The sequence below is a fragment of the Lynx canadensis genome, chromosome C2 (genome assembly GCF_007474595.2).
Source record: "Lynx canadensis isolate LIC74 chromosome C2, mLynCan4.pri.v2, whole genome shotgun sequence".
NCBI lineage: Eukaryota > Metazoa > Chordata > Mammalia > Carnivora > Felidae > Lynx > Lynx canadensis.
Genome location: NC_044311.2, coordinates 68,189,256 through 68,205,436, shown reverse-complemented (window position 1 = coordinate 68,205,436; position 16,181 = coordinate 68,189,256). Strand labels below are relative to the sequence as shown.

The 16,181-nt window shown below is 35.7% G+C and overlaps 1 protein-coding gene across 1 annotated transcript in view; it reads right to left on the bottom strand.

Moving 5' to 3' along the window:
* Positions 1-16,181, bottom strand: part of NAALADL2 (N-acetylated alpha-linked acidic dipeptidase like 2) — a 923,861-nt gene that overhangs the window by 201,633 nt on the left and 706,047 nt on the right. Inside the window, 1 exon segment of the mRNA XM_030330052.1 lies at positions 12,654-12,800. Within this exon segment, the coding sequence (XP_030185912.1) occupies positions 12,654-12,800 (147 nt within the window).

Here is a 16,181-nt window from a genome sequence, read left to right as displayed (position 1 = left end):
AAAGATTTTAAAATATACCATAATTCAGGAAGACCTTTTTTCAACATGTTGAAGAACTTAAAATATTCATACTTTGACCCAAACTTTATACCTAGGAATTTGTTTCAGAGGAATGGAGAGAGGAACAAATATCAAGCCTAAGAGGTTCCATAAAATATCACCTATAATAACAAAACTATGTAGGCAAACATCGAACAATAGGTGAATAGTGACATCAAATATGCAATTATCCTATGAATTATGTTTTAAAACAATATGAAAACTATATTAATATTATCTTCAATAAATGAATAGCAACCATATATACATAACATGATTAAAATTTGGGGCACCTGGGTGGCGCAGTCGGTTAAGCGTCCGACTTCAGCCAGGTCACGATCTCGCGGTCCGTGAGTTCGAGCCCCGCGTCGGGCTCTGGGCTGATGGCTCAGAGCCTGGGGCCTGCTTCCGATTCTGTGTCTCCCTCTCTCTCTGCCCCTCCCCCCGTTCATGCTCTGTCTCTCTCTGTCCCAAAAATAAATAAACGTTGAAAAAAATTGTTTTAAAAAAAAATTTGATTAAAGAAGTTAGGAAGGAAAGAGGGAAGGAAGGTTTGTAAGCACATAGTAGCTTTACTCAAAATATTAATTTAAAAACTGTATCCGCCCATTCATTCATAAACTTATTTAATGAATATAAAATTACCAATAACTGCATTTCAAGCAAAGAGTAGTATCTTGCTTTCTAGCATAGTATTTTATTTACATTATGCTACATAGCAGGGCTCTCTTTTCAAGATATATTCAAAAAGACTATGGCTACCAGCAGAATATAGAAAAACTAAATTAATTCTGACTAAATTCTTAACCAATGTTCCCTCTTTTTTTTTCTAGTTTTCTGACTTTGTGTTTTAGGTTGTAATTTACATTTTTCTCATTAAGATTCAAATACAGAAATTCTACTGTTCTTCTGTCAAAAAATATCCAAACATGTTCTTTGCTCAAAATATTTTGGTATGTATATACAAACCATTTGGGCTCATAAAACACATGACTTTATTAACTTTTTATAGTAGTACATGATCATAATCCTCAAAATGGAGTAGATGACAGAGAAGATAGCACTTGAAGACTTCCCAGAGTTTGTTCAAAGTTCCATCATGTGTTTCCTTGCTTAGAAAGTTTACTAAAATAGGGGTGTCTGGGTGGGTCAGTCAGTTAAGCATTGGACCCTGGACTTCAGCTCAGGTGATGATCTGGGTTTGTGGGTTACAGCCCCACATTGGGCCCTGAGCTGACAGCACGGAAACTCCTTGGGATTCTCTCTCTCTCTCTGTCCCTCCCTCACTCATGCACTCTCCCTCTCTTTCAAAAGTAAATAATAAACTTTAAAAAATATATAAAATAAAAGAAAGTTTACTAAAACGAACTCTTGCTTTGTAACATACATCCCAGACACTATCTGTTTAACTGACTATTTTTCATTTTGACAAGTTCTCACTTCTTTTTATACTCCATTAAGCTTAAAATTTTGGAACACATATTCAACTATATCCTGGAAGTGATTCGTTATATTCAGTACCTCATAGCTTCATTGTCACAACCATTAGATAGCCACACCTTTTAGAACCCAGGTTATATCTACAAGCAGCTGATACTACCAATGATCCTATAATGATTGGTTCAGGTCTCCAGTTTTCTTAATGACAAATCTTAGATAACATACTGCAAGCATTGGAACAGGTTTATTCAAGAATATTTACTCTCATACACCAGGATCATCTACAGTTTGCCATACCTAATGTTCAATACCTAGAGTTTAGTCACTTTTTGTTTCCAAGGTCTTTTGATCTTAAATCAACACAGACAAATGTGCCTCCTCAGAGTCCAGGACTCCCTTTCTAGATTAAGTTCTAGTTACCTTGAACTCTAGAATCTCAGAATTCCCTTCCCAAAGAGCCTTATATCTCTTTTCAGCAACTGGACAGGCTTCTTTTCCAGGTCTACAATCTTCAGAGAAGATTGTGCCTCCAGTATACAAACCTAGGCCCAGGAAGTGGGTGAGAAGCAGCCATGTCAGTGCTAGGGACTATGCTTCAAAGTGCAGACTGGGTGTCCACACATCTATACAAGGCCCGTTATGGTATGGGACAGAGTCAAGGGTGGGCAGAAAAAGAAGGGTGGGTCAAGGATCAAGGGTTAGAAGCTGAGGGCCAATTCTTCTTCTGTCACCACCTTGTGGCATAGGATTCTCATGAGTCTGCAAACATTAAATTCAACCCTGCCTTTCCAATAATTTTAAACAGGTGTTGGTCAGATCAGGAGGAAAAAGTATCTGTTATTTAACATTTTTAGTTTGATTTATAACATTCAAATCATTTATTTAAACCATTTAGCCATACCATATAACAGCCCCCATTTGTACCATTGCCTTACACACCAAAATGTTGGTGGGAAAACTGGGCTATAGCTTCACATTTGATCAAATTAAACACATCAAGCCACTTTAAATAGACTAAATTTCAAAAAAAGACAAAAAAATGGAAAATAGAATGGGAGAAAAGAGAATGGGAGCAAAAAACCATCCAGAAAAGTCAAAGAGTGAAAAAGAAGAAAAGGATATGAAGAGTATGACCTTATGTGCAGGAAATGGTGAAAGAAGCCAGGCTGGAAAGGGGGGAGAGAAGAAAACTGAGGAAAGAAGTGAAAAAGAATAGAACATATAACATAGCAGAGGACAGCAATAGATAGAAGCATTGGGCTGGGAGCAGGAATAACTAAGTATGGACTTAATTTTTTGTTTGTTTGAGTCGCTGAATCTAAGTTTCTATTTCTTTTTACTACAGAGGAATAAATTAAGCTAATTGGGTTCAATGATCACTGTTGCTCTAAAAGTCAATGAATCTATGAGTGTTTTGTTTTGTTTTGTTTTGTTTTGTTTTTCAGTCAGTCCATCAGAGAAACTCTGGGTGAGGCACATCTGTGGACTCACCATTCATATGACCATCTTCTCACTAAAGATGCCTCTGATCTTACCCTGACCACTTGGATTGTCCAAAATCACAACTGGTGGGAGTCTGCAACCAGTGACAGGCAATGGAGCTTCCATACCTAACCTGGACCTGTGGCCAGTACAGAAAAGAAGTGCCTTGCATTTAACCACAATATTTTGCCATGTCCTTATCTGATTGTATTATTCCTAACAACAGGTCTCAGCAATATTAATATGAAATTTCTTTTTAATTCAACTTTCATATATGTATACTTAAGTGATAAATTAGAAATTGTCTCTGGGGGAACCTGGGTGGCTCAGTTGGTTAAACATCCAACTTTGGCTCAGGTCATTATCTCACAGTTTGTGGGTTCAAGGCCACATCAGACTCTGCACTGACAGCTAGAGCCCAGAGCTTGCTTTGGATTCTCTTTCTCTCTCAGTCTGTCCCTCCCCTGCTTGTGCTCTCTCTCTCTCTCTCTCAAAAGTAAATAAAACATTTTAAAACTTTTCAAAATTAAACTAAAAGAATAAATTGTCTCTAAACATGGAGTATGTATAACATTTTCTCTGATAACAATTATCAATGAATAAAAGTAAAGTGACAAAATACTAATTTAAAGAACTAAAAATGACCTTGTGCATAAAGTTAGTTTATTTTTTCCCACTTTTACCCACTTATCTGTACTACATATACACTACACTATTTAGACTTAAACCATTCTTCACTAATAAAGAGAAAAATGGGTCAAAATAATTTCAACACTAAAGCTATTGACAAGAGACTATAGAAATCAAAATACTGATAAATACTTTGCTCTCCTTCAGAATCCTCTCCATTCACTTAAAATCACAGGGAGAGAGCATCATGAAAGACAGAAGACAACTGTAGCTCTCTTGAGATTGATAATAAACAACAGAACTTTCATGAGGAAGCAATAGTGATCCTTAAAAGCCAAGTGGCCTTGGCTTCGATCCATTTCTTTTTAACATTGATGAGACTTCAAAGGCCACTGTTGTGTCTTTCTTTGTAGTTTCTATAGAAACATTTGCTTAATAAAAAAACAAAACTATAAGCTTCTGTCTGAAACACTATGAACGGTGAAACAGATGTTAAAAATGTACAATTCCAGATGCAAATAAAATTGTATGGAGTTGTGAAGGTTAGGGAATGGACAAGGAAATTCAATCATGTCCATAGTCATCATCCACAGCCTCATGAGCTCTAGATACGCTGTTTCCTTCTGGAGTTTATAGATAGAGCATATGGGTACCAAAATTGCTATTAACATTTTTAATTATTCATTTTAAAAATTCATCTAAGTGACTCTAAATGGTTTCAGATGTCATAATCTCCAAAATGGTTTCAGATGTCATAATATTCCACTTGAAGAAATATGTCATTACCTTTGAAATTAGAAGAGACAAACTTATGCTTGTCCTCATATTCCAGAATTAACTTTGAAATAAAATTATAAACTATTTTTTTGGATGAGACTGTATATATTACCATAACAAAACCTTCATATCAGTTTTGTCATAATATATAAGTTATGGGCTTATTTTAAATTCAGTACAGAAATATTACCCACTTCTAGCTATTGCTTAACTTTAAGAATTGTCAAAGCTGAAAGGTGCCTGGGTGGCTCAGTTGGTTAAGTGTCCAACTTCGGCTCAGGCCATGATCTTACAGCTCGTGGATTCGAGCCCCATATCAGGCTCTGTGATGGCAGCTCAGAGCCTGCAGTCTGCTTCAGAGTCTCTGTCTCCCTTGCTCTCTGCCCCTCCTCTGCTCATGCTCTGTCTCTCTCTCCTTCAAAAATAAATAAACATTAAAAAAAAAAAAGAATTGTCAAATCTGAAATGTTTAGAACATTTGTATAGGAAAGGAGAAGAAATAAGAAATACCATGGTTTCACATTGCACTATGAATACAGTGCGAGGTGGAAAGCATGTTAGAACTAGTTCATTTAATGTAGAAAACCTTGAGAAACAGTTTAAGGCTAGGGGGAAAAGCCAAGATACCTGGTTCTACAGTGCTGGTTTGAACCTTATTCTACCACTTAGTACATGTGTGATGTTAGCCAAGTTACTTGATCACTTTGTGCCTGGTTTCAACTTTGATGAAAGTAGTAGTACTAGTACCTTCCTCATAAGTACTAGTTATAAGTACACAAATTAATTTAAATGAACTAACATGTTTAAAGGACTTAAAGCAATGTCTACAACAAATGTTATATGTGTTAAATATAATTTTCCTTGATACAACCTTCCCTCTATCACTTCACTGTATAGTATCAGCCACCTTAATCAATATGATTTGTCCCACTGATTGGCAGGTTAGTTATTTAGAAGCTAGTTCAATTAAATAATCAGTAAAAATAAAAATACATCTGTAAAGTAATATATACTAATTTAGAGTATATGAGTGCATGCATGAGTGCATTTAGAGTATGAGTGAGTGCATGTTTATTGGCCAGTATTTTGATGAAAAAAACAAGATATTTGCTCTAAACACTGACCTGTTGAATAAAGCTCTGTTGTTTCTTTCTTGTCCTAGAAGTTCTCTACATTTCAAGTTGCTTTTTATTTAAAGTGGAATTATTAGAGATGTTTGTGAAGGAAACTGAATGCAAAATGCATCTAGATTACTACAATTTCTCCAAATCTCTACGAGTTGTTTGGTATACCACATATCAGTTTTTTAGTAGCAATTCACCTTTCAGGGTGTTATCACTATAGGTTTCTTAGAAGTAATTTTTTTTTCATATTCATGATTCACAAGTTTATGTTGCAATTAAAATACCTTATTATTTATAACAAACACCAAGAGCATATATAGATCTGACAATACAGCTGACTCCAGACAACCATACCACATAACCTGAGAAAACACAAGTGTGCAAAAATTCAGAAAGGATCTACTATGATGAGCTTCAAGGAGGCTTGGGGTATTGATCTTTGTGTTTTAAAGGAGTGGAATTGTCAATGAAGTCCACAAATTGATTAAGTGGAAGTCAGTTAAGAGAACTTCTACTGCCCTTTCTTCACTTGATTATTTATATGTCTGAGTCCTAACCTAGACTGTGACCTCTTTAAGAGAAAGAGAGCAGATTTTATTCATCTTTGAACTTCTAACATAGCACTGGATTACAGCAAATACTTAATAACTGCTGGCCAAATAAATTAATGAGTTCAAATTAACAAATATCTGAATAAATCACATGAAAGTCACCCTATGTTCTTAATTTAAATGATGCCAAACTTAAGACATAGTCTGTCATTGAACTCACCTGTAAGTATTATGACAGAAATTATCAAAAACTTTACTATGAAACAAGTTTCCTCATAGCAGGGATGATCACAAGACAACCTCTGAAATAGCATTAGAGCTAAAACACAGTCCATATACAACATATTTTGATCTAATGGTGATAGGCATTTGGAATAAATGTTCTTACTTAGTATTCCAAGCAAGGACAACTGTTAGGGGAAATCTGTCCTCCTTGCAGCCATTTCTAAATATTAGGCAATTTGAAGTATGATCTTTTGAATTATCCATTTGAGTCTTAAGAGTTTCTTCATTCTTTGTTTTTTCAATATCTGTCTCATATTTCAATTTCTTGTGTTTACTCCTCAGGCTCCTGGAAACATATAGCCACTTTAATAGCACTCCCTCTGTGACAGGCATTTCATATACTGTACAATCAAAGCTTTTCAAGTCTGCTCTATAACTGTTGATTTGTTGATTGGGGTTTAACCTTCTCTTCTAAAGGAAGGCTTCTCAGAAGTGGAATTCTTTGTAGAGTCACAGTTTATGAGAGTGTTATATTCCCTTCTTCATGCTGTTTGTCAGGTGAATGGGATAGCAATACCCAAAGATGCCAGGAAAATACACACGCAGGTTTATATAGAATTACAGTTCAAATTCTTGAAAAAGAGAAATGTTGAACACCTTGTCAGATATAAACGGTGAAGTAGGCTAGTTTAACCAAGGCCATTTCCCCAGATGAGCATTTCTCCATGTGTGGTCAGAGACTCTCAAAGATCCCTGAGATGGACATTATTTTCATAATAATAATGACATTACATGCCTTCACACTCTCATTTTCTCTCTATATTCATAAGTGTACAGGTTACAAAAAGGTCATCAATATGGTTTCAGATTCCACATTGAAACTAACCTTTAGAACACTAATCCCTGTCAAGTCCCAGTGTAGTATCAAAGAAAAACATGCCATTATGTGAAGAGACTATCAGACCAGATTTTCTTTATACATTTCAACCAAAACAACATATAACAACAGATTAAATATAGAGACACATATGAGAATCCAGCTATCCCATATTAAGACACAATAAAGACATTTGCAAAAATGTAAAATAATGCCACTCTTCTAATTTATATTTTCTTATCTTGGGAAATATAATTCTCTTTCTCAAAAATAATTTATATATTTAAAAAAATTAACGTATATTATTGAGAGACAGAGAGAGGCAGAGCTTGAGCAGGGGAGGGTCAGAGAGAGGAGGAGACACAGAATCTGAAGCAGGCTCCAAGCTCTGAGCTGTTAGCACAGAGCCCGACGTGGGGCTGGAACTCACAAACCGCGAGATCCTGACCTGAGCCAAAGTTTGACACTTAACCGATTGAGCCACCCACGCGCCCCTCAAAAATAATTTATATTAATTCATAACAAGTTTATTATTTATTTTTAAGTAAATATACATTTTCTCAGTTTTAATTCCTAATGTAGTAAACATTTGCACACATTAGCCACATAAACCAGAGCTCTTTTCTTTACAGTTTTCAATACTTTTAGAGGGTAAATGGGTTTTTAGAACAAAATGTTTAAGAACCTCTGCCCTAAATGAATCAAGTCTGATCTGAATATAATACCATATGCTTTGATTGACACTGAAAGTACTTTTCCTAAAATAAATTATAAAGAAAAGTAATGAACTAGAGAGAACTCTAAAGCACCCCTTTGCATCCCCTTTCTCACTGGCATTTTGAAGTAGAAAGTAGAAAGGTAAAATCTCATTTCTGAGTGACATAAGTTTCACAGCGATGAAACAGATTCTATCAGATACTGCAAAACATCAGTACAACATATGCATAGCTACACACAACTATTTGGTTCCTTAAGTCAAGAGCTTTTTGAACCATTATATAATCTGTTAATATAACAGTGTCAAAGACTAAGCTCCTAACAGAAAATGTAATGAAAGAATTATCACTAATTTAAGTAAAATAGATGATTCTTCTACTTAGTAGAATAAAACATGAAGAATCAAGATATAAACCATGAGTTACTTTGTTCCAGAATGTGTACATGTATATTGTAGTATTGTACCTGTATTTTATCTGAACGAATTATTTTTATGTGGTAAAGTTACCTTAATGTTAAAGTTCACACACACACACACACACACACACACACACACTCCTGCTGCTGTGTATCAGTTTAAGAATCAAAATTGATATCAAAGCCATCTAACCTAAAAAGAATAAGAGTTTCAAAACACCTATGCTACTTGGCTTTCAGTTGCTGGGTTACTAAATGATATTGAAACAATTATGCAAAAAACTCTGCTATATAAAAGCTATAATACCTCTTTATCTCATTATCATTTAAATGTTAAATGTTCCATTATAGAGGTAAATTGGGTTTAAAATAGAATGTTTCAAGCAGAAGAGCAAAAAATATAAGGTTAAGCAGAGTGAGGAACCAGAGCTTCAATTTGTGGTAGAAAGCTTGCTAGGGCATGGATTGATCTTCTGATATACTAAGAAAGCCAGACCCTCTGACATGCCCTATGGAGAGTAAATATACTGATCTGGAACAAAAATTATGTGAAACAGCTGTTAAGTGACAGAAGAAATGTGCATCGGACCACCAGCCTGTCATAAATATTGCACTCTTAATCAGAAAGCATCTGTCTTTTCATTTCCTTTTCAGCAGTCTCTGCATTGTTTTTAATCTGTGCAGAATGCTTCTTCTAACAGGTGCAACAATGTTTACAAATTGAAAACCTTATTTAAATGAAACTTACAACTAGAGACATTTCAATTAACAGGGCAATATTTTATGAGAAGGAATAATTCTAGCATTTGGAAAATCCATACATTGCTTTGCATTTGTGAAATTTAATTATTGGAAAATTAGTCTATAGACCTCAAGAAAAACTAAAGATGAAATGTTCTTCCAGCAATCTATGCAATCTATAAGCACCCAGAGACACTACAGGGGAAAGGCACTGGTGGGAATATGGAAACATGAAATATTGGGGACTGATGTTATAAAATGTCATGTTACATCAAAAAAGAATTTTAGAATAATATCCCATGTGTCCATTAAAAGTGCTGTCTGTGGCACTACTTTGTTTTCCTATAGTTTTTTTTTTCCTATTATCATTATTAGCTTGTTAAAACTGACCATAATAGATCTATAATCAATCTGCTGGATTAAAAAATATGGCAGAAATACTAAAGTTAGCATTATAATCACCCAAATAAAATTTAAAGATAATTTCTGCAAAAACAGGAGTATAATCATAAACTTAGCTCATTTAGAACACATACAATTTATAAAGTGAAAAGGACTGCAGAATTATCCACTTTGGCTCTTTCACTCAAAATGAGTGCAGTGATAACAAACTCAGTTCCTACAGGGGCTAGGAAGGTAATGTAGGCAACGTAAGTCTGGTGAAACATGTGGCTTTTTAGGTTGATTGTTTCATTTCCCAATTTGTGATAGCAACAGGCGTTAAAGAAATATTCTTCTTAACTGAACTCTAGGACAAACAACATGGCAGACTCCTTAAAAAAAAACATGGGAAGCTGGTGAGTAATGCACAAGTTAGTCAATTGTTTTCATGGGAGAGGCAATTTTTTAGTAAAGCTCAGGGCAAACAAAATATATCTGTGAACTGGATTTTGCCTTTGGGCTTCCAATTTGCAAACTTCAGTGTAATAGCTGAGAATACAGGCTTACGTTAAACAGATCTAAAGTCAACTACTATCTTCGCTATTGATTAGTTTTATGACCTTGGATAAGCTACTTGATTTTAAGCTTCATTTCATTCTCAGGAAAATAAGTGTTAATAATAAAAGCTGACTCATTAGGATATTATAAATATTAAGTAAGATGAGATAAAAATACTTAGCACATCAAATACTCAGTAAGTTGTAGATGTTATTTTATATATGATATGCATTATATATTACATGTACAAATATACATACATTATATTTTTATATCTAATAGTAAATTCATGAAAAAGCTCTGATTTCCTCACCTGCTTTCATAATTGACATGGAATAAATATTCTTTATATCATGGATAAAGCCTGTCAATGTTTATGATTCCTGTCAGTGTATACAGATATTTATTATAGGTTAACACAGAAAGCAAATGTTATTATTTGTTCTTGTAAGAATTCACTACACAAAATTATCTCATCTGAAGCATTTATATTTTGCAAGGGACAAATCCATTAAAATTTTTTTCCACACTAAAGCATTATAAACAAGGTCATTTGTTAAAAAGCATAGGAGATTCTCTTTAATTGCTTTTTTAGAGACAAATATAATAAAAAATAATTTTGCTGATGGGAGTTAAACATTTGGGGTATCATTTGAAAAACTGATGAGCTTTTTCAAACTAAGCCAGTTCTAGTAGATAGACTTTAGCCACAGGAGTTTCACTGTGATAACAGTGCCTTCTTAGAACTTCACTGTGACCTGTTTCCAAATCTCTCTAATGACACCTCAGATTCTCTAACTGATCCTCATTAGATCCCATCGCTTCAGCCTTAGAAGTTTGTTTTCCCTAATAATTAACAAACTCTCCCTTTCCACTAAATGTGTTCTTGTCTAAAAAGTACAGAAATTCTTCCACTAATAGGTTGAACCTACAGTTAGATAACCATACCTGTCACAATAGCTATGGTTGATGGAGAACTTAGTATATGCTCAATATTAGCTAAGTCCATTACATGCAGTCTCATTTAATCCTTACCAGGGCTCTATGAAGTAGATTCATTAAGTATACCAAGGTTCCTTATCTGTAATGTAAAATAATTCTGAAAGAGTTCAACTCATTTGTCCAGCAAGTTTCAGAGTCAAGAGTTAAGTATAGACCCATTCCTAAGGCTATCCTATTCTATCTGCCTAAATTCTTGGCTTAAAATTCAACCAGGATGAATTAGATATGTATGGAAAAAAAGCTATCATTAAACATGTTAACATGACATGAGCTGGATGAGCTGAGATGGGAGGATGATGAAGAGATATTAAAAGATAGCAAGCAGGAGAGGTGCCTGGGTGGCTCAGTCAGTTAAGCACCCAACTTCGGTTCAGCTAATGATCTTACAGTTTGTGAGTTTGAGCCCCAAATTGGGCTCTCTGCTGTCAGCACAGAGCCCACTTTGGATCCTCTGTCTCCCTCTCTCTTTCTGCCCCCCACTTGGTCACGTGCACACACTCTCTCTCTCTCAAAAATAAACATTAAAAAATATAAAAGATAGTAAGCAGGAAAATTAAAAATGAGTTAACGCCTTAATACATTGATTACATTTAAGTGTTTATAGTAGGCTGGGTAAAAGATAAGATACCTCTACACATGTATCCCATTTTTACCCAACAATAGCGGATGAAAATACAATTTAAAAAAAGATAAATTATAATAACTTTTCCATTATCCAAGAATTCATCCCATTACAATAGGATTCACCCAGAGTTTTTCCCTCCGTGAATTTAAGTTGTTAGTGACCATTAGCTGTTTACAGAGGAACTAAGGGATGAGCGTGGGAGATGAGCTACAGAGAAACATACAGCTAAATATCCCTGAAGGTAGCAGAAATCAAGATATTATGTGTCTGAAGTTGAGCCTATAAAAATGCAATTCAAACACAACTTTTCAGGAGCATCTACAGTTGAAGAACAAAGCAGGCTTTAATCTATTTTTCAGCCACAGTTTTGTCAATTTAATAATCACCTCCAACAGGCCACCCCATGTTTCAAATAGCTCCCAATAAAGCATGTACAACTTGTGAAAGGCAAAATATCTCAACAGGTTTGGTTTTGCAGAGAACAAGTTTCCTGTGACATAATTATGAGACAGATCAAAAGGTTTGAAGGCCAACAGATGGATGAACATAGACTTAGTTAAGATAAATCAGGCCTCTGTGATAATCTTGGGGAAAAAGCCTCCTATCCTCACAAAAAAGTAGTATCTTTTTGGGCACGCAAACTATTGACAAACTTTGGGCAGCTAATCCACAAGACTCACATTAATATACAGCACGTGAAACACATTTTCCCTTGGGCAAGGAGAGGAGAATCTATTGCACATGTCATCTGTTTCTGTGAATACTGAAGATTACAATTATGTTTTGATGTTAATCCAACTACTGCAAATTTCTTGTTGCGAAGCACACTGTGAAAATGTGAGTGACAGTATAAATCTTTTTAAATTGAATTCAACACTACTGAAAAGAGCTGATGTTTTCAAATACTGTTACAAAGCCTCTGAACAACAAGAATAACTCTTTAAATGAAGCAGCTCCCTATAGTGACCTATTTGGTAAGAAAGCAAACAGCCAGGATAAAATCAAATTCTGCATATCTGCTATATGTGTGTGTGTGTGTGTGTGTGTATTATTTTAGGAACAATCACCTCTAATGCTGTGAAGTCCTCATAGGCAAACTGCACGGTGGGAATTCCAAGATGGTTGATGAAATAATCAGCATCACCTTCTATCTGTACAGAACTGACATTGGTTTCTTGACACTTAGCTCTTCTGGAACAGTTGAAATTATTTTTCTGAAAAACATAATTTAAATTGTTAGCATACATTGTGCTTCTTGGGATACCCCAAAATCAGTGCTACTCAAAATGTGGTCAATACATTGGCTGCATCAGTGTCATCCAGGAACCTGCTGGAAATACAAATGCTTAGGCTCCCCCCTTGTCCTCCAGAATGGGAATGGGAACCTTTGAGGATGCAGCCCAGGAGCCTACCTGGTAACACTTCCCTATGGTTCTGATGCTCACCAAACTGTGACTAGTGCTGGCTCAAATCAAACTCTGCTTGCTGTTGGTGCTTCAAAAATATTTTTATCATAGATTATTAAGAACTGTAATGACTCTTTAATTTGAAATATTTTAAAATGATGTTGAGCCCCTAAAAAGTTTAGACTTTTTTTTTTCAAGTTTACCAATAAATTTAAAGGAAGGCTTTGTAGGTTATAATTCCATTCTTCTTAGAATGATTTTTGAAAACCACAGAAGAAATTTTCTCCATTTATTCTTTTTTTAAAATTATTTATTTATTTATTTTGAGAGAGAGAGAGAGAGAGAGAGAGAGAGAGAGAGAGAGAGAGAGAGAATGAGCAGGGAAGGGGCAAAGAGAGAGGAAGAGAGACAGAATCCCAAACAGGCTCCCTGCCACCAGCACAGAGCCCAGTGAGGCACTTGGACCCATGAATTGTGAGTTCATGACCTGAGCCAAAACCAAGAGTCGGATGCTCAACCAGCTGAGTCATCCAGGTGCCCCTCCGTTTATTCTTAAAAGCATATTCCCTTAAGTCTCAAGTATGAAAATTTTATGAAAAAATGCCAATCTCCTCAGCAGTAATTATGAGAAAAGTGAAACAACAGCAATGAGAACATCACATCTAATGTCCAGCATAATGTATTCAATATATGTTTGTCATTGAATCAAGACATTGGCTCTTTGGGGTGCCTGGGTGGCTCAGCCTGTTGAGCATCTGACTTCAGCTTAGGCCGTGATCTCACTGTTCATGGGTTCAAGCCCTGCAATGGGTTCTCTGTTGTCAGTGGGGAGCCTGCTTTGGATATTCTGTCCCCCTCTCTCTCTGCCCCTCTGGTTTGTGCTCTCTTTCTCTCTCAAAATCAAATAAACATTAAAAAAAAGACATTGACTCTTCAACCATACTCCCCCCCGCCATGTTTCTTTGGTATGATATAATTTCAAAAATACTTTATGTATATAACTGATCAAAAATTTAGAAATGAGTAGTTTAATATTTAGTACATGAATTGTTACAACTTTTTTCAACTACAGGGCTAGATTTTCCAAACATATAATAATGTTTCAAAACCCACCCAATTTTCTTTGAGGACCTAATAGAAAGATCTTTGCAACAAAGTTAAAATCACTTAAAATGGAAAGCCTGTGTGAGTGAGCATTTATAAACAAGACAAGCTTCCATTTTAATGTTATTTAACGTTTATTTATTTTTGGGACAGAGAGAGACAGAGCATGAACGGGGGAGGGGCAGAGAGAGAGGGAGACACAGAATCAGAAACAGGCTCCAGGCTCTGAGCCATCAGCCCAGAGCCCGACGCGGGGCTCGAACTCCCGGACCGCGAGATCGTGACCTGGCTGAAGTCGGACGCTTAACCGACTGCGCCACCCAGGCGCCCCCATTTTAATGTTATTTATAAATACCTTGAGTAATGAAAAAAAACTAAAAATTTTTATAGTGAATCCTACCAAATTGTGTCTTTTGAAAGCCTGATTTTCTGAAAAGAGACCTCATTCTCTTTCATTTCCTGATACACTCCTGGGGCAAAGATTCCTGAAAGTTTTAGATCAACTTGGGACAGTTTAGGTAGAGTTTTCATATTCCCAAAAAAGAGCGACCCGTAAGTACTGGATTATAAAAAGCAAAGGAACTACTTTATGTCATGTACAAATTCCAAGTATTTTTTGACAGATTCAGCTTTTGAGAACTGGCACCTTTGAAGGTATTTGCTTAGTCAATGTTTTTGTTCCTAACTGAATTTTGAATGTCTTGGGCAGACAAGATAGTTACCAGTTTCCCATCACTGGTGTCTCAGGCTCAGCCTGCTTCACTCATTCAAATTCACAGAATGGTGGCCACATGCATTTATATTTGTGAAACCTAGACTGTTACACTCTTATGTTTTTAATAAGGACTTGATAGAATCTAGTCTTTTCCCAGCTGCTTAGCCAACAAAATTAAAAATAATTTTTACAAGGAGTCTCCTTTCCCTTTACTTACATGGTTCCCCTTATTTACGTGTCTTTTTGGAACTTACATCCTACTCAACATCAGTGGAAACATAGGTTTGGCTTTAATTTATCTTTGCATACAGAATTCTTAATATGCACTCCAAATATCAGCCACGCTGATATTTCCTTAGAAATCTGTGAGGAAATTTTCCTTAGAAATATTTTTTTTTCTCAATAGAAGATTGTCATGGATCAAAACCCAACAATCCTAAATTCCATAATACGTGTCCCTGAAAAAATGAAATTAAAAAAAATAAATGTGAAATGTAAATGTAATATTTGATATTACTTTCATTCGTTTGCCCTACAAGTTTCGCAAAGCACAGTTGTTGTTTTACTCGGCCTTTCACCAGCCCAGGACATTCTTTTTGAAGCCATTACAGATACTCAAGTCTCTCTGTTCTTGCCATGGCTAATCCCACTGCTTAGCTCATATTTTCATAGCATTCCATTTCTGTGATTCCTTCTAGCTACATCATCATTCATATGTTCTCTATTTTTCAGCCAACTCAAAAAGGCAACATCCAGACTTCAGGATTACATCCCTTAAAATACTTCCACATTCTTTTCCCTACTCTGGCTTGCTTTACTTCATCCATTTATTAATAAATCTATCTTTTCCCTAAAGGTTTGTATTACCACCTCTGTCATTTGTAAAAATTCTTTTTGTAAATCAATCAAGATGGCGACAGAATGAGCATTATTTAGAATTTTTTAAAATGTTTTGTTTATTCTTGAGACAGCAAGAGTGGGGGTGGGGCAGAGAGAAGGGGACAGAAGATCTGAAGTGGGGTCTGCGCTGACAGCAGTGAGCCCGATATGGGGCTCAAACTCACAAACCATGAGATCGTGACTTGAGCCAGGGTTGGATGCCCAACTCACTGAACCACCCAGGTGCCCCTATTTATAACTGTTTTTAAATTATGTTTTGAAGGTTGAGATCTACTAAACCACATTGATGGTGCTAAATGTCGACTTAGAGTACAGAACAGTAGCATTGTTAGGCCCAAATGCCTGGAACCTACAGTTGGAAGTTCTTGGCTATTTGAGTCTCCTGTCGGGGTTAAGCACAAACGAAGGGTAAAAGATTCAAGAAAGCCAATCCAAAACTAGAGAATCAGCAACAACACAGTTCTCTGAGG